Source organism: Ictidomys tridecemlineatus, chromosome 3 (genome assembly GCF_052094955.1).
Source record: "Ictidomys tridecemlineatus isolate mIctTri1 chromosome 3, mIctTri1.hap1, whole genome shotgun sequence".
NCBI lineage: Eukaryota > Metazoa > Chordata > Mammalia > Rodentia > Sciuridae > Ictidomys > Ictidomys tridecemlineatus.
Window position 1 is genome coordinate 23,903,655 of NC_135479.1, and position 17,988 is coordinate 23,921,642.

The 17,988-nt window shown below is 49.5% G+C and overlaps 1 protein-coding gene across 12 annotated transcripts; it reads left to right on the top strand.

Moving 5' to 3' along the window:
* On the top strand, window positions 1-12,776 carry Nfe2l1 (NFE2 like bZIP transcription factor 1). 12 transcript variants are annotated; one of them, XM_021724159.3, is made up of 6 exons: window positions 1-159; window positions 1,858-2,876; window positions 7,638-7,853; window positions 8,276-8,365; window positions 8,589-8,747; window positions 9,619-12,776. In XM_021724159.3, the coding sequence occupies exons 2-6, from the start codon at window positions 2,367-2,369 to the stop codon at window positions 10,957-10,959; spliced, it is 2,316 nt and encodes a 771-aa protein (XP_021579834.1). In that variant the 5' UTR covers window positions 1-159; window positions 1,858-2,366; the 3' UTR covers window positions 10,960-12,776. The 12 variants fall into 12 exon arrangements, with proteins under 12 accessions (XP_021579834.1, XP_021579835.1, XP_040124807.1 ...); XM_021724160.3 differs by having other exon boundaries at window positions 7,671-7,853; XM_078042161.1 differs by lacking the exon at window positions 1-159 and adding an exon at window positions 442-566.
* The last annotated feature ends 5,212 nt before the right edge of the window (window positions 12,777-17,988 follow it).

Consider the following 17,988-nt stretch of genomic DNA (forward strand, 5'->3'; position numbering starts at 1 on the left):
TGCAGTGGAAGGAGGGGGCGGGGAGGGAAGCGGAGGCAGGGAGCGCTAGGCCGGCCGGCGGTGGCGGCGGCGGCGACGGCGGCGACGGCGGCGACGAGGCCGGGACTTGGGCTGAAAGCCTGCTGTGGCAGTAGCGGTGGACGCCAAGCTCAGCAGCGGGTACCGGCACTTTTCTTTTCCTGAGGGGCGGGGCGCGCGCTGCGGGGTTGTGAGGCTTATAGGGTGAGGGGCGGCGGGATGTGGTTGAGGGGCTGGAGACCGGAGCCCGGCGACCCAGCGGGTTTCAATCGGGGTCGGACCCTGGGCCTGGTAGGGAAGAGCCGCGGGGCCGAGGAGAAAGCTAGCTCCTGGGTGGGATGGACTGGGGAGGGCTGAGGGCAAGAGAAGGCGTGGTGTGAGGCCGGCTTGCGAGTGGGGTGGGGCCACGGGACCGGAGGGCGGGGTGAGGTTTGCCTTTAAGGGTGAGTCAAGGCCAGAAAGGTAGCACTTGTTCGCTTGCTGCCCCAGAAGGCTAGAAGCCGCGGCGCCGAGAGTAGGCATGGCGACTTGGTCCCAGCCGGACTCGGGTATTCGGGGCAGGGTGGGATCGGACTCAAGCCACGGCCTTTTGGCCTTAACTTGGTCTTTAAGGAGAGAACTTTGTCTGGTTTCTCGAACTTAATTAGTTCTTTAGGTTTTGTAACAAGTTGCATGGGAACGGGAGGGGAGCGTAAGCAGGAATTCAGGGTTGCATTTGTGTTTACTCGGACCAAATGAGGGTGTGCGATTGCGTGGGCGTATGTGTATGTGTAGATCTTGTTTCCAGTTTAGAATGAGGTTGGTGGAGGAGAGGAGAGGGATATGTCTTGGTTTATGTGATTAATGGAAGCTCAAAAGTAGAAGCCAGAAACTGAAAGGCACATTTGCCCTCTCACAGTTGGCAGTGTGGGTTGAGAACTTGGCCTTATCCTTCTGCTTTGGCTCAGAAGGTCATATGAATGAAGATAAGACCTGCCTTTTCAAATTGTAGATGGAACAATCCTATGAATGCCCCCATCGTCCCCCTCCCCACACACACATTTTGTCTCTCTCTCTCTCTCTTTTATTTTATTTTTATTATTTATTTTTAGTTGTATTTGGACACAATGCTTTGTTTATTCAGTTTTATGTGGTGCTGGGAACCCAGGGCCTCACACATTGTAGGCAAGTGCTCTACCACTGAGCTACAACTCCAGCCCTCACCCTCTCCTCCCTCTCTCCTTCTCTTTTTCTTCTCTTTCTCTCTCTCAATGTGAAGATGCTAGGAAATAGAAATCATATTTCAAAGTTGGGAAAACAAAAGGCATTACTCTATTGTGTGGAATGGTGAACTGAACATTGTCCTCGTGTTTTTACACACTCTCACCCATTAATAATCTCTCCCTCCCCTTCAGAACTGGAAGGGAGGATCCTAAGCAGTTTTCTCCTGAGAAATGGGAAACCAACTTTCCTTTAAGATAGGAAATGGTCTTCTCATGCTAAAAATAGAAGCAGGGTAATGTTGTGCCTGTATGAGGGGGGGAAGGGTTGGTAAATCAGACAAAGTTTAAGGTAGTTTGGATGCTCTGGGCATTGTCTGCTTATCCAAAGCAAGCTACTTTTAAATTACAGATTTAATGTGCAGTAAGAGATCTTTTCTCATCAGGACTTTCCTCTTAAAATTATTCTGTCTATAACAGGTTGCTTTGTTTTTTTTCCTGAGAGTTTAAGTGGTTGGGTGTTTTGTGTTTTTTGTTTAACCCTGTAAAATTGGCCTTTTAATGTTTCCTGTCTTCTGTCATGAACATCATGTGAGAAGTATGGAATCTTATCTTGTTGCTCTTGTGATTCCTATTTCAGGTTTCTCTGGAAACCCCCCTGGTAAGTGTGGAGGAGGCGGGACACTCTGACCCAAGACAAAAGGCCTCTAGCTCCAGCCAAAGAAAATAAACCTTAGGAGGGAGAAGGAAAAAAAAAAAAAATCCATCAGCTGTTCCTGAGAACAGCCTGCAGTGGAATCTACAGAGAGGACAACTAATGTGAGTGAGGAAGTGACTGTATGTGGACTGTGGAGACAGTAAGTCACGTGGGCCCTCAGGGCCTGGACTGGGTTAGGAACAGTTGTACTTTCAGAGGTGAGGTGTCAAGAAGGGAAAAGTGAATGTGGTCTGGAGTGTGGCCTTGGCTCCACAGGGTGTGCTTTCCTCTGGGGCCATCAGGGAGCTCAACCCCTGTGTTCTGCCAGGGTGGGGTACAGGGTTTTGCACTGAGGAGGGTAACCTGCTGGCTGGAGCGGCAGAGCAGTGGCCTTGATTTGTCTTTTGGAAGATTTAAAAACCAAAAAGCATAAACATTCTGGTCCTTCAGCAATGCTTTCTCTGAAGAAATACTTAACGGAAGGACTTCTCCAGTTCACCATTCTTCTGAGTCTGATTGGGGTGCGGGTGGACGTGGATACTTACCTGACCTCACAGCTCCCCCCGCTCCGGGAGATCATCCTGGGGCCCAGTTCTGCCTATACTCAGACCCAGTTCCACAACCTGAGGAATACCTTGGATGGCTATGGTATCCACCCCAAGAGCATAGACCTGGACAATTACTTCACTGCCCGGCGGCTCCTCAGTCAGGTGAGGGCCCTGGACAGGTTCCAGGTGCCAACCACTGAGGTAAATGCCTGGCTGGTTCACCGGGACCCGGAGGGGTCTGTCTCTGGCACCCAGCCCAGCTCAGGCCTCGCCCTCGAGAGTTCCAGTGGCCTCCAAGATGTGACAGGCCCAGACAACGGGGTGCGAGAAAGCGAAACGGAGCAGGGATTCAGTGAAGATTTGGAGGATTTGGGGGCTGTAGCCCCTCCAGTCAGTGGAGACTTAACCAAAGAGGTTAGTGGCCCTGTGGTGGGTGGGTGGGACCTGGGGGTTTGGGAGGAGTGGGTTGGTCCTGAAGGACTGTGGTCACAGCATTAAGACCTATAAAGAACCAGACAGGTTCTAGGGGGTCTCAGGCACTGTACTTGGCTAGAAATGGGATGAATTGTCTGACTTTAGGATTAGGGGCTGGGAGCATTTCCCTGTGTGGAACCATTGACCCACCTCTAAATGTACTGTCAGGTCAGTGGGAGGTTCCTAGAACATGCCAGTGTGTTTACTGCTTGGATTTCAACATGACTACTGAAAGTATGAGGTGGGGGAGGGTCATGTTGTGATGGGCTGTGATGAAGTGTGTATCTGTTGCTAAGACACATATTGTGGCCTCTTGCCTTGTACCTCCCCCAACATCAAAATACATGTACCCTAAAGTTTTCCTTTGTGGTCAGGCCTCTTGTTGTACAGTCCTGATAACTCAGCTCTCCTGGGCCTGAGCCAAAGGGTAGACTTAGTAGTTATTCTTGGCCAGGAAAGGCCAAGGCTCCAATTCTTTGCTAAAAACCCATTGCAGGGAGTAGAGCAGAAAAGGCTGGAACCTAGAAGAGAAACTGTTCTGCCCAAGTCAACTGTCTCCAGCTGTTAGAGGCAATCCTCAGCTCCTGTCACATGTCTAACACACTGTTCTGAACAGAAAGGGATGCATTTCTGGGCCTTTAATGATGCAGGTGGCTACTGTTGCCACTGCCTCACCTAAATGATAAAAATGAATTGACTTGCCCCTCGACCTTAAGGAGCTTGAGAAAAGGCCCACTGCATTTTCCATTAGGCTCTTTTTTTTTTTTTTTTTCTGGGGTGGGACATGGAAGGATGTGAAAAGGTGTACAGGTGCTGCAGAGCTGGACTCCCTCTGTTTACCAGGTCAGGCCATGTTTTGCCTCCCTCGCGTTGGAGCCTGTTCCTGACCTCAGTTCTCTGTTAGTGACTGGCAAAAAATGTGACTTGTTTTAGGCCTATGATCTTCATCTGGGGGTGATTTTTGCCTCTCTTCCTGCCCTTAGGGGACAGGTGACAATATCTGGAGACAGTTTCAGTCCTTACAGCTTGGGATGGGTGCTACTGGCCTCTAGTGGGTAGAGGTCAAGGATGTTGCCGAACATCCTGAACAGTACAGACCAGCCCCTAAACCACAGTTTTATCTACCTCCCAACTATTATTGGTGCTGACTGGGAAGCTTTGCCTTCTGCTCATCTGGCATCTGTTGGATCTGCTGTGAGACAGGCAAGGATTATCCATCTGATCATAGGAGCTAGGAGCATTTCTTGTCTTTCTGGACCTCTTGATTTTAGATCCTTGCAGTGACGGTTGGAACCTTACCTCTTTTCTGCTTCCCCTTTCACTGTCCTTCAAGTGGACTCTGGTCTTGGCCCAGTGTTCTGAGGAAGCATATTCCCAGCTTCTGATCTGTGGAATGGGCTGTTTTTGGGAATCATACAGAAGTAGTTCCATTCTGGTTGTGGGGAGCTCTTCTGGAATGAGATGTGGGATATCTGGGATGTCATTGGGCTGTTCAGTACTAGAGGGAATGGGATGGAACTTTGATTCCCCCCTTTCTTGTTTTCTTGGCCCTCAGTAAAGGTCATACTTTCCCTGACCCTAGGCCTTCACCCTTCCCTTCGAGAGGAGGAGTGGGTCAGCCTTAGGAGCCCAATCTGGGAGGGGGGGGAGGGAGGATTATGATGTGTCTAGAACAATATTTCCTCAGCAACTCAGGGATAAAAATACCCAGGTCCTGAGCATGTGACAGGCACTGCTGGAGCCGGTATTATCCCTGGGGTGGTAGTGCTCCCCTGCTGCCAGGCCTATTCGATGGACAGCTATAGCCTAGGCCCTTGTCAGGGATAGGATTCCCCTTAAGGTTGGCACTCTGCCCAGAGCAGGGGGTGGCCTGTTTACCGCTCTTTCCAGGCTAGGAGCAGGCTGTGACCAGGGAGAACACAGTGTCTCTCTGATATGACCTTAGCCTCCAGGGGAGCAGCAGCAGTGAGGAGGAAGCTAAATTTCTCCCTTAGAAACCAATCCATGGAGTCTAAAGTGTGATCCTGATTTAGCCAGGGGCCTTTCCCCCTCCTTGTTTGGAGAAACAAGGTCAGGGTACAGGCAGAAAATGCAGTTTTAAAAAGTTAGGATGAAAGGGGGGGTGGGAGGCATATTTGTGACTGGGGCATTGCCCAGCACCTGTCTCCCTAAGTGATGTGTTTTCAGGATTGTGTCTCCCCTCCTCCTGCTTAGGGCTAGGCCCATCCAGCACTGTGACATCGATGCACGTGTGTGAAAATGGCTTTCCTTTTCCTCCATTCTGGCCTGTTTTAGGGTGACAAAGCTGCTGGCCTTTTTTTTTTTTTTTTTTTAATTGGCTTGGGTGCCCTGGGTTCCTGCCCAGCTTAGTTTATGATCCCTGGCCTTAAGGGCCGGCCCCAGCCTTCCTAAGAAAGGGAAAAACTCTTGACTTCTCAGCAAAGAATTTAGATTCCCCAGCGAAGCTGCAAGGAGGAGTGTCTGCCCAGTCCACAGTGGGCTGGAGGAGCAAAATGCGACAGGAGGGAGGAGAGTGGCACCCCTTCCCTCAGGGCGCTCCCACTGCGCCACCCCAGCTGACTGACTGGGTTGGGTGGGGCTGCCCGCCCCTGGGTGCATCTCCTCAAGGAGACGGAGGCGGCCCAGGGATGGGCTGGTTCCTTGCGGCAGCTTCTCCAGCTGCCCTGGTGCAGAGATTGGCTCCCGTCTGCAGCTAGGTAACAGGCGGTGGGAGGGGATTGGCTCCTTCTGCATCTCCAGCGGAGACTTGGGGGAGGAGATTGGCTCCTGGCGCAGCCTAGGTAACGACAGTGGGAGGGGATTGGCTCTTTCCGCAGCCCAGCTGCTGACCTGGGGGAGGGGATTGGTTCTCTGCAGCCTCAGCAGTGACCTGCGGGGTGGGAGGGGGAGGGGATTGGTTCCTTGCTGCAGCCTAGGTAACAAGTTTGGGGGGCGTGGGAGGGGGAGAGAGGGAGGAGCGGGAGGTTAGGCCCAGGAGGGAGCTCGCTTTCCTCTGCAGCGTGAGCACGGAGCATGGGGTGGGAGTCCCGACTCACTGCAGCCTCTGCGGTGAGCTCAGGGTGGGGGCTGCCGGGCGCCTGAGTGGAACTGGGGTTGTGAGGTGGGAGGGGGCTGCTCCAGGATGGAGGAAGGGGGCTGGGCTGGGCCGCCCAGGCAGCAGCACGGGCGGGGCACCCTCCTCAGGCCCCTCGGAGCTAGCAAGGGGCCACCCTTCCAGCCTGGTGTGCTCCCTGCAAGCCAAGAGCTCCTTGCAGCCCCCTGTCCGGCTTCCCGGCACCGGCTGCCCTGGGGCTCCTCTCGCAGACCATGACCCGCCTGGACCGCAGCTCTCACGGTGGTGGGGGCCATGCCAAAGGCAGCCAGCCCCTTAACTCTTTGCTGGCTGGTCACCGGGTGGCCCAGCCCCCCTCTGCTCCTGGGTCCAGGGCTTCTGTTCAGGTTGGTGTATGGTGGGAGACTGAAGGGGAGAGGTCCACGTGGGAGGTCTTAGGATCGGGAGGATTGTGGTGGGAAAGGGTACTGTGCCCTGCTTAGGGCTAGGGAGGTGTCTAAGGATATTGTTCTCTGGAAAGTGTGCTTTTTAATCCTGAATGGAAGGCAGCACTTGAGGGTTTCTTCCCTTGTGAGGAAGACTTTTGCCAGAGGGAGCAGCATGTATAGGAAGTGCAAATAGCTCTACTTATCAGGGTTCTGTGTTGGTAGCAGTGCGGGTGGCAGTTGATGCAGGAACTCTTCAGGAGCCACAGGACAGAGGGGAAGGGAGGCATTTTGATGCCCAAGGTGGTGATGGGAACTGAGCAGTGATGGGAATTATGTCCTTGAATGGGTTGACTGATGGGGAGCCAGTGAGACCTAGGGTGTGGTATGAAAGGGAATCAGTGAGAGCACTGGTGTGAGGGGACACCGCGCTGGCCTAGGCCGGGGTGGAGTGCCCAATAGGAATCATCTGACTGCTTGGGGCTCCCCTGGGATGGAGGCAGCTTGCTTGGATCAGCTGAGATGGGGATTCTGGCAGGGATGGATCCTGAGGTGAGCCTGGGCTTTTAAGAGTTGTGGGTGTTCAAGCTTTACTCCTGCTGTCAGCCAGGGAAGGGGGAAAGACTGGAGGAAGGGCTGGAGACAGCTTGTCGTTGTCATTGGTTGCATCAGGTGGTTGGAAATGCAGGGATTTTCCTCTCTAAGCCACCCCACCCCTTTATGCAAATGCAGTGGCACCACAGGCTGATGCAAGCCTGGCCCCTGCTAAGCAATTCTGCACAAGTATGCCCTTGCTTGCCATGGCCAGCCTTCTACAAGCCATGTTTTCAGGGTTCCCATTCTCAAAAGGAGAGGTGTTTCCTGATTCCTCCTCCTTTTTAAAGTAGGGGTGAGGTAGCCTTGCCCTTCAGCCTGGGTGTGTCTCTGATTCATATCTTTAAGCCTGCAGACCTGTGCGGTGATGGTCATACTAGCACTAGCGGCTTTTGCTTTGACTCTCTTTTGGGGTGGGTGCCCTAGTGCCTGGAGTAGATGAATGAAGTCTTGTTGATGCAGAGGAACCAGGGGGTAAAAACAGGCATAGGGCTAGGAGGGCCCTCACCCAGGACTAACTAGAGTGATGCTAGGAGGGACCTCTGAGGGACAGGACAGGGAGGGGCCCCTGGAATGTGAGAGCTAAAGTCATGGTGGTCTGTCTTTCAGGACATAGATCTGATTGACATCCTTTGGCGGCAGGATATTGATCTGGGGGCTGGGCGTGAGGTTTTTGACTACAGTCATCGCCAGAAGGAGCAGGATGTGGATAAGGAGCTGCGAGATGGAGGCGAGCAGGCGGACACCTGGGCAGGCGAGGGTGCGGAAGCTCTGGCCCGAGACCTGCTAGTGGACGGAGAGACGGGGGAGAGCTTCCCTGCACAGGTACCACTGCCTCGGCTCACTGGCCTCACTTCTCCCTACATCCCCAAGATTCACCAGGCTGAAGTTCTTCCAGAAACTTCCCCTTAAAGAAGGCAGGTTGTGCCTTGGGGTGGACATGAATGTCTATTTTGGGTTGTGGTCTATAAGTCACAGTGGCTGGGCTGCAGAAGGGGGCGGGGATGGCAGCAGAGCCAGAGTACCAGGCTGTGGCAGCAGTGCAAAGGAGCCAGAGCATCATGAACCTTTCTACTTATACCAGGACTTTTCCACCCTACTGTTGTCCCTAGGAGTTTGGGACTTGGGGCGTTCCATTAACTGGAAATAGGAAGGAGACTACAGGCCTGCAGCTGTGCTGGGGAAGAGTGTCAGGCCCAGGCAGCCAGGGCCCATGTCAGCCAGACTTACAGTTGCTGTTGCCACAGGTGCCTGGTGGGGAGGACCAGACGGCCCTGTCCCTGGAAGAGTGCCTTAGGCTGCTGGAGGCCACCTGCCCCTTTGGGGAGAATGCTGAGGTGAGCAGGACCAGGGAAAGCCCACCGAGTAAGCAGGGCAGGCTGCATATGGCATGTTGCTCCATGGCTGGCTGCAGTGCCAGCTCTCGGTTCTAGCCTTGTCCTGGCTGCTGTGGGTGAATTCAAAGGAAGGAAGAAAACAGGAAGCCAGGTTGTAGTGGCTGGGAAGAAAGCAGAAGGTGGTCTTTCCTTCTCCAGTTGAAGCCTCTGTGTTCTGCCCTAGTTCCCAGCAAACGTCGCCAGCATAACAGAAGCAGTGCCTAGTGAGAGCGAGCCCCCCGCTCTTCAAAACAGCCTCTTGTCTCCTCTCCTGACGGGGACAGAGTCACCATTTGATTTGGAACAGCAGTGGCAAGATCTCATGTCCATCATGGAAATGCAGGTAGGGCTGTCCGAACAGCACAGACCTACAGGGTTTTGTGTAGGGTGTCCTAGTACGCAGTCACCTGCATCTCTCGGGAGAGAGGAACAATTTTTCTGGCTGATACTTAAGAGAGTGGGGACACTGAGGGGAAACCTGTCTAGGTGTGTCCTTGGGACTGTGAGGGATAAAGTCAAGGTGGGTTTTAGGTTAAAACCCAGGACTGGGCCTTCCAAAGCAGATCCTGCCTCCTAGGTGTACCTTCTTTCTTTTTCTTCAGGCAGATAGTCCCTCGACTCTGTGCTTCTGTTCAGCATTAAGGATGACTGATGTTTGAAATGGAGCCTATTATAAGCATTTATGAATATGTCAAAATTAGCCCCAACTATCACATATAACAATAATGCATTGATAAGAAAAATTTTAAAAAATAGCTGACATTCACATAGTGCTTTACATCCATCATCATCTCACTTGCTCTTAAAATCATCCAGTCAGCCTTTTTTTATTTTAAATGTGAGGAAATTAAAGCTCAGAGAGGTTAGGTAATAAGCCCGTGGTCATACAGCACCATGGTGCGGCTAGGCTTTCTGATTCCTGTCTGGGTGTTCTTTTCAATGTGCTAGTGTTATTCTTTGTCTCCAAGGTGGGGGGGGGGGTCTGGTTACACATGACCAGGAACAGGTCAGTCCTGCACTGGGGTGGAGTCCACACAGAGGAACCCACTCCTGCCACGCCTGGTGGTCCAAGTATGACCAGGAGCATCACTGGACTTTGCTTTCCAGCCTCTTGTCCTTGCGCCTAGGTAGCTCTGCTTTTGGTGGGTCCTGCAGGGTGTGGACCTCAGGGAGGAGTCTGCTCCTAGTGAACAGTATGTTCTTCTCCTTCCCAGGCCATGGAAGTGAACACATCAGCAAGTGAAATCCTGTACAATGCCCCTCCTGGGGACCCACTGAGCACCAACTACAGCCTTGCCCCCAACACTCCCATCAATCAGAATGTCAGCCTGCATCAGGCGTCCCTGGGGGGCTGCAGCCAGGACTTCTCCCTCTTCAGCCCTGAGGTGGAGAACCTGCCTGTAGCCAACAGCTCCACACTGCTCCCGCTGGTCCCCAGCAACTCCACCAGCCTCAACTCCACTTTCAGCTCCACCAACCTGGCAGGGCTCTTCTTTCCACCCCAGCTCAATGGCACAGCCAATGATACAGCCGGCCCAGAACTGCCTGACCCACTGGGGGGTCTGTTAGACGAAGCCATGCTGGATGAGATCAGCCTGATGGACTTAGCCATTGAGGAGGGCTTCAATCCTGTGCAGGCCTCCCAGCTCGAAGAGGAGTTTGATTCTGACTCAGGCCTTTCCTTGGATTCCAGCCACAGCCCTTCCTCCCTGAGCAGCTCTGAAGGCAGCTCTTCCTCCTCCTCCTCCTCTTCCTCTTCTTCTGCCTCTTCCTCTGCCTCTTCCTCCTTTTCTGAGGAAGGTGCTGTTGGCTACAGCTCTGACTCTGAGACCTTGGATCTGGAAGAGGCTGAGGGCGCAGTGGGCTACCAGCCTGAGTATTCCAAGTTCTGCCGCATGAGCTACCAGGATCCGTCCCAGCTCTCCTGCCTGCCCTACTTGGAGCATGTGGGCCATAACCACACTTACAACATGGCTCCCAGTGCCCTTGACTCTGCTGACCTGCCACCACCCAGCACCCTAAAGAAAGGCAGCAAGGAGAAGCAGGCCGATTTCCTGGACAAACAGATGAGCCGGGACGAGCACAGAGCCCGTGCCATGAAGATTCCTTTTACCAACGACAAGATCATCAACCTTCCTGTGGAGGAGTTCAATGAGCTACTGTCCAAGTACCAGCTGAGTGAGGCCCAGCTGAGCCTCATCCGGGACATCCGTCGTCGGGGCAAGAACAAGATGGCAGCGCAGAACTGCCGCAAGCGCAAACTGGATACCATCCTGAACCTGGAACGGGACGTGGAGGACCTGCAGCGTGATAAGGCCCGACTGCTGCGGGAGAAGGTGGAGTTCCTCCGGTCGCTGCGGCAGATGAAGCAGAAGGTTCAGAGCTTATACCAGGAAGTGTTTGGGCGGCTGCGGGATGAGAACGGGCGGCCCTACTCGCCCAGTCAGTATGCGCTGCAGTATGCCGGGGATGGCAGTGTTCTCCTCATTCCCCGCACAATGGCTGACCAGCAGGCCCGGCGGCAGGAGAGGAAGCCAAAGGACCGGAGAAAGTGAGCCTGGGGAGGCAGGGGGTGATGCTCACCAAGACTGAAATTTGAGAAGGGCTGGGCCTGGACCTGGACCTAGACCTACTGCGGGACTTCAATGCCTTCTTATCCAATATATCTTCTCAGATGGGATGACTGCGGGTCAGTGTACAGGAAGAGGCGGGCGCAGGCGCTGTCTGGCTCTGCTTCCCCTCAGTGGGGTGGGTGGAAGTGGCCAAACCACCTGGGTGGTCGAGGTCCACCCTTACCCCTTTGTGGTGAGGAATGTGTGGTGCCAGCATTGCTGGAGGTAGAGAAGCAGCTAGTGTGAAGGCTAACAAAGGGAAGGGACTAGTGACAGGAGAGTAAAGGAGTAGAAAGTTTTATTCCTAGAATGGAAGGAAGGAAACCCAAAAAAATCAAAGCGGTCAGAAAAATCACAGGGAAAGTTAAGGTGGGCTTTGGCCAGGATTCCAGGCAACAGGTTTGAGCAACTCTGGTGGGCCTAGGTTACTGGTGTGATAAACCCTATTTCACCCCAGAGGGGTACACAGACACAGGGTGGGATCGGGGAGGGGCTCTGTTAAACTCTTTCTGTTCCTTGCTCTTTGGTATCCCTGAAGGGGGTTCTTGGATTTCATCTGTAATGTTTTGGTCAAATGGGAGCCTTGGGGAACCAACACTGGCTTGTTGGTTTAGGGCCAGAGGGCAGAGGGAACAGAAGAGGGTCATGTGTTGCAGTAGCCCCAACACCAAGCATGTCACTCACTGCCCTGCCACTGCCATCTCCCTCTGTGCTCCAGTTGCCCTGAGCTGAGGCTCCTAGTGTCTCCATCAGAGCCTGCATGGAAACGCTGTACTCTACCCACTGCTGCCCTGCTGCCGCCTTTGTGTTCCTGCCCCTCACTGGCTCCCTGCAGCTCTTTGAGAGTGGGGCACTGTGCTGGCTGGCAGTGCTTGGGACTGGGCCTACAGCTTCCTCTCTTGGGAGCTGCTCTGGAGGCAGGGGGATGATGTGGAGGGAGAAGCCAGCACTTCAGGCAGTGTTCAGCACAACTGGGGAGTGATTCTTCCCTCAGGCCTTGGCCTATCAACAACTGGTCTTGTTACTGGGGAAAAATAAAACCCCTACAAAACCCAGCAACAAGAAACTAGTCCTCTTAGAATTTCTTGCGCTTTGTTTTTTAGGGCTTGTGCCCTGTTCCACTTATAGGGTCTAGGATGCTTGTGTTGAGTAAGGAGATGACCCACTATTCAAAGCTGCTAAATGTTCTCTTTGCCATAAAAACTCCGTGTAACTGTGTGAACACTTGGGATTTTTTTTCTCCTCTGTCCCGAGGTCTTGTCTGCTTTCTTTTTTGGGTTTCTTTCTAGGAGAATGAGAAGTGCATGTAATGGGGGGCTGAGAGCACCTTCCCCCAGGCTCTCGGCCACAGGCAGCTTCTCCATAGCTCCAGCTTAGCCTGGGCTCCTGGAACACTGCCTGGGGGAGGCAGCAAGGGAAGCACCAAGTGGCCAGATGGTTCCAGGACCACAATGTCTATTTGTAACTGTTTGCCACTGCTGCCCCCACCCCTGCTTGGCTCTGGAGTTCTGTCTGCCCCAGATTAGCAGGAGTGAGTTCTGGGGGAAAGCACTGATTCCTCTCCCTGTGGGGAGGGGGGGAGTTTCTAACTGAGCAGTAGGGATAGAAGGCGAGAGCCTGGGAGTGCTTTTTATAAATTATTTTCCTTGTAGATTTTATTTTTAATTTATCTCTGTGACCTGCCAGGGAGAGGAGAGAAAAAGAGATGCTGTGAGCACATGACAAAATAAAATAAAATAAAATGGATGATTCATTCTCAAGTGCAGTTTCTCCCCACTTGGAATTCAAACAGAGTAAAGGAAATGGGCCTCATGGGGGGAGGATTGGTCATTATGTGGCTAAGGCAGAACTCCAGTGGGAAGTGGGTGGAGAGCTGTGGAGGCTTGACAATCAGATATTTTAAAAGGAAAAAAGGAAGTGTCACCTGGCCTAGTTCCTTACCTGTCCACAAGTTAGTGACTGCTCTCCCTACCCACCCCCCTGTACTGGGGATTGAACCCAGGAGTGCTTTACCACTGAATTACATCACAAGCCCATCTTTTGAGACATGGTCTTGCTAAGTTGCACAGGCTGATCTTGAACTTCTGATCCTCTTCCCTCAAGTCTATATAGTTGCTGGGATTATAGGCATGTGTCAGGCTATAATAAGGTGACTAGAATCTGTTATCCCTCCAAACACCTACTCTAGTCAGGCATGGTGGCACACACCTATAATGCAGCAATTCAGGCTGAGGCAGGAGGATCTCAGGTGTGAGGACAGCCTGAACAACTTTGTAAGACCCTATCTCAGGGAAAAAAAAAAAAAAGGTAAAGCCTATGATCTTGAACTCCCTTGTATGATGTATAACCTGGCTCAGATCACTCCTTTAATAATGTACTAGAACAGAATTCTAAAACTTAAAAGGGGCAAGGGAACTAAAAATATTTGAAATAAAACCTCAATTCATGGTGATAGTTCAAAAAAATACAAATCATAACCTAGAAGGGTAAACAGAATGCAGTTGTTGCGAGGCAGGGAGATAAGCTGTTCTTGTGCTGACTTCAGTCAGCAAAATGATTTTTCCATGTCTTACTCTACAAGAAATGGATGTGGACCCACTGTTTCAAACTACTCCTTCCTAGATCTCACCATTGAAGCTGGGGCAACTTAGTATCTATGAAAACAATTACAGAACTGAGGGGCAAAGTAGTGACTTAGAGTTATGCCTCCATGGCAGACTCACCCATTCTTCCTGGGAAAAACTGAACAGTAATAGTCAGACACCTTGGTTACATTGAAGCCCTGCTTTCCTCAGGCTGATCTTGTCCATGATTTTATTACCCTCAGCTAAACCAGACCTTGCTTGCTGTGTTCAGGCTTGTGGTAAACTGCTGAAATAAGTGCTGTACCCCCCCAAAAAAAAAAAAAAAAAAAGTACCTACCACCTTCAAGACTCCTATCTTATCCTATGGGCTTTGACCAAGGACAACCTTAGACTGAATAAGAATGTAGGCACTACCTAGTGAACAGATGAAGAGCAAGAATAGAATTCTTGCTACCTATACACAAATACAAGTACTGTCTGCCTTTCCAGAACCCATTTTCCCAGTCAGGTAGAAACAATGTGGCAGAACCAATGTACATGATTAAATCATCAGGAGTGGCTGAGCCTTGTTTTCCTATCACTAATCCATCTGGTAATGAATTGAAAACTATGACTTGTCATTTGCCAGTGTACCAAAAATCACTACCTTTTCTTATTCAGAAGTCAGTCATCCTTGTCGCTGATTCCAACTTTGTAGTGGAGGACGAACATTGTAAAGAGGATTATTTTTAAAGTCAGCTAGATAGAAGCCCTCGTTTTCCTTGCTGAGTACACAAAAATACCAACACAGGTCTTAAAGCTGCTTCTTTTTCAACCTAACTTAAATTGCAAAATTGAGACAGGCTGCACATCACTCTTTACTCAATCCCTCTTTATTATTTCAACTAAGAAAGGAGTTAAACATTCTGACTTTTGTTTTAAACACAAGTTTGAACAGTTGATTAAATCTCCCAATCCTCCTTAGGGGCTGAAGCAGTAACTGAAAAAAAAAAAGGGGGGCTAATGTCCCAGAGCCAGGCCTCCTGAGTTGCTCAGCTTGACCTTAGGCTATGTAAACAGCAAACAGGGCAGGTTTGGTCAAAGTCAACTAAGATTTTAAAATGTATCTGGGGGCGGAGCATGGTGGTACACACCTGTAATCCCAGAGATTTAGGAGGCTGAGGCTGCAGGATTGTACGTTTGAGGCCAGCCTCAGCAACTTGGACCTTGTCTCAAAAATTAAGGAGGACTGGGAATGCAGCTCAATGGTCAAGTGCCTCTAGGATCAATCTCCAGGGCAAAAAAAGAAAAAAAAAAATACTGCCTTAATTACCACTCTGCTTGCCCCCACAGTGTAGAGCCTATAGTGCTTTTCATCCCAGCAAGATAGTTATCAGATTTTACTTGCTTTTAACAGTTACCAGTTTATTCAGTGGGAAGCTTACAAGACCAAGACCAATTAAGTTATCCATGAAAGAGATGATAAGTAAACAGGAACTTTTGGAGAAAACTTCCATGTTGCACAGAGCCAATTCAAGGTAATCCAGAGAGACTGGTAGCTGTCAATCTTGACATAATTGCCAAATCTCTTTAATCCCACACCAAAACACTAGAATGCCTCTGTTTGATTATTGCTTCCTATGCCAAAAGCCAAGACTCTTGTACCAGATTGAATACTGGCTCAATAGTGATACTTGTACAGCCATGCATCACATAGATGACAGCCTGCATATCTAACAGTCTATACCACATAGACTACATCTAGGTGGGGTAAGTATGCTCTATGATGTCCACACAACTATGAAATCACCTAATGATATATTTTTCAGCACACAGCCCATTATTAAGTGAGGAAAACCCTGAGCCTACCCTTTGTTTAGTCCCATCAGTTTAAGTTTCAAGTGTGAGTATCCTCATGAGAAGATCCTATTTGCATATCAGATTAATCCTACTCCCTAGTTCAGGATCTGGAACTACCACAGAAAGAGCGATGTGGGGGCTGGGGATGTGGCTCAAACGGTAGCGCGCTCGCCTGGCATGCGTGCGGCCCGGGTTCGATCCTCAGCACCACATACCAACAAAGATGTTGTGTCCGCCGAGAACTAAAAAATAAATATTAAAAATTCTCTCTCTCTCTCTCTCCTCTCTCACTCACTCTTTAAAAAAAAAAAAAAAAAGCGATGTGGATTTCAGAGTTCCAGTTTTGAAATATTATGGAGTAGCAAATTCATCTTATTTCCCATTTTACTATAAGAGAAATAACTGCTTTATAATACAGATTCCCAATGCCATAGACCATAAAGACGTACAGAGCACAAAATTAAGAATCAAAGGAAGCTGAATATGGCCACTACAAAATTAAGTTCTGGAATATAAGATATTTTCTAAAAATAAAAATTCAGCTACTTCTAAAATTGGTGATCAAAACTTTCAAACTGGGTGTGGTAATGCATGCCTGTAACTCCAGCAATTTGAGAGGCTGAGGTAAGTTCAAGACCTGTCTGGGTTAGTTAGACCCTGCCTCAAAGGGTTAGGGATGTGGGTCAATGGTAGTACACCTGAGTTCAGGCCCCTATGTCACAAAAGCAAACAAACAAAACCTTTCAATTAATTAAAATGAAGAAACTAAAACCATCATTTCTCAGTCCTGTCAGTTTTAAAAGGGTGTTTCTGTGGTTGTATTGTCCACTTAAAATACTGGGCTGGGGATGTGGCTCAAGTGGTAGCGCGCTCGCCTGGCATGCTTGCGGCCCGGGTTCGATCCTCAGCACCACATACAAACAAAGATGTTGTGTGCGCCGAGAACTAAAAAAATATTAAAATTCTCTCTCTCTCTCCCTCTCTCTTTCAAAAAATAAAAAATAAAATACTAAATAGAAGCTCAATTGAAGATACTACAGGAGCAAGATTTTTACTAGTAAGCTTTTCTAGTAGCAACTAAGGTAATAATATACCTCCTCAACTCCTGGACAAGAGTGGTCTATGATGGTGCAATATCGTGAAAGCCAGCCAATGCACATTTCTACACTGCCCCAAGAAATGTTTTCTGGAGAACATTTTCTAGAGCAGACAAGATCTCTTGTAGCTGAGCAAGGTGATGCACCACCTGTGATCCCAGCTACTCAGTAGGCTGAGGCAGGAGTATTGTAAATTCAAGCCCAGCCTTAGCAATTTATAAAGACCCTGTTTCAAAATAAAATTCTTTTAAATTGTCTTTTTATATTTATTTCTAACGTTTCTGCATTTTGGCCACAACTATCACTTAATAAGAATTATTCATCTTTACCTCAGCATTCCCTGCATGCACATCAATTTTAATGTTTTTCCTGAAGAATGATATGGTTTTAAAAACAGGTCAGAAATGCCAGAAATGATGGTAAAGTTGAGTCCAAATGGCTAAAATTGAATAGCAATCCATTGGATATGTATCAAGGCTGCAGTCTCTCTTCAGTACATCTGATGGTACAGTACAGATCCAGAGGCTGGAGGATCATAAGTTTGAAGGACAACTCAGTGCAACCTTGTCTCAAAAAAGTGATGGGATATAGCTCGGTGGCAGAATACCCCTGGGTTCAGTTGCCTAGCCCAGCAAAACACACTCGTACATCCATACCCAGAATGCCTCTACCCATCTTACCAAAACTCTCAGCAGCCACTGATTGCTGTGCTGTCACCTACAAGGACACACTCGGGCATCTGAACAGAAAGGCTCTCCAGTTTCAAAAACTTAACTTACATCTCCCCCAAAACTTCCCTTAGGAGGCCGTTTGAAAAAAAAAAGTACCTACACATCAGTTTATTTGAAACCAATGCTTAGTACCCGTGAGCAAAGCTCAACTGTTACATTGATCTGATCTCAATGAAAACCCTACTCTACCCAACCCAGTGCTGGGGATCCAACCCAGGACCTCACACATGCTAGGTATGGTATTCTACCACTGAGAAATTTCCTTTTTTAAAAATGACAAGAGTCCAGTCCCTTTTTGGCTGTAAAATTATAGGCAGAAAATGACAGTAAGAAACAAATGATAATTCAATTCAATGCTCAAACACAGTGCTGCTTCCTGAAAATTTTGGAGGTGATTTTTAGAAAACGTCACATAATCTATTACATACCAGAGCCAGACCTAAACCTACCTCATAAAATCCATGTTTCCAAATATATCATAGTTTTTAAATGTTATCTGGTCAGAATGCTTAATAAATAAACTTTCAATAATGATAAAAAATGACAATTTTTACAATCTCTGCAGCTCAATAAGTAGTTACAAAATTAAAGCCCAGACATCAGATTTTCAGTATAGTGTTCAAGAAATAAAACCATCCAAGTGTGGAGGCCATCTCCAACAGGCTGATAAAAAGGCAAGAAAGGTTTGTGGTAAGACTTAATCAAGACAGAAATCAGGGA

Excerpts from the sequence above, each read along its gene's own strand:
- Nfe2l1 (XM_021724159.3), top strand. The coding sequence starts at position 2,367 with ATGCTTTCTCTGAAGAAATACTTAACGGAAGGACTTCTCCAGTTCACC. Across the intron at positions 7,854-8,275 it reads GGGAGAGCTTCCCTGCACAG|GTGCCTGGTGGGGAGGACCA; the intron begins GTACCACTGCCT and ends CTGTTGCCACAG. Across the intron at positions 8,748-9,618 it reads TGTCCATCATGGAAATGCAG|GCCATGGAAGTGAACACATC; the intron begins GTAGGGCTGTCC and ends TCTCCTTCCCAG.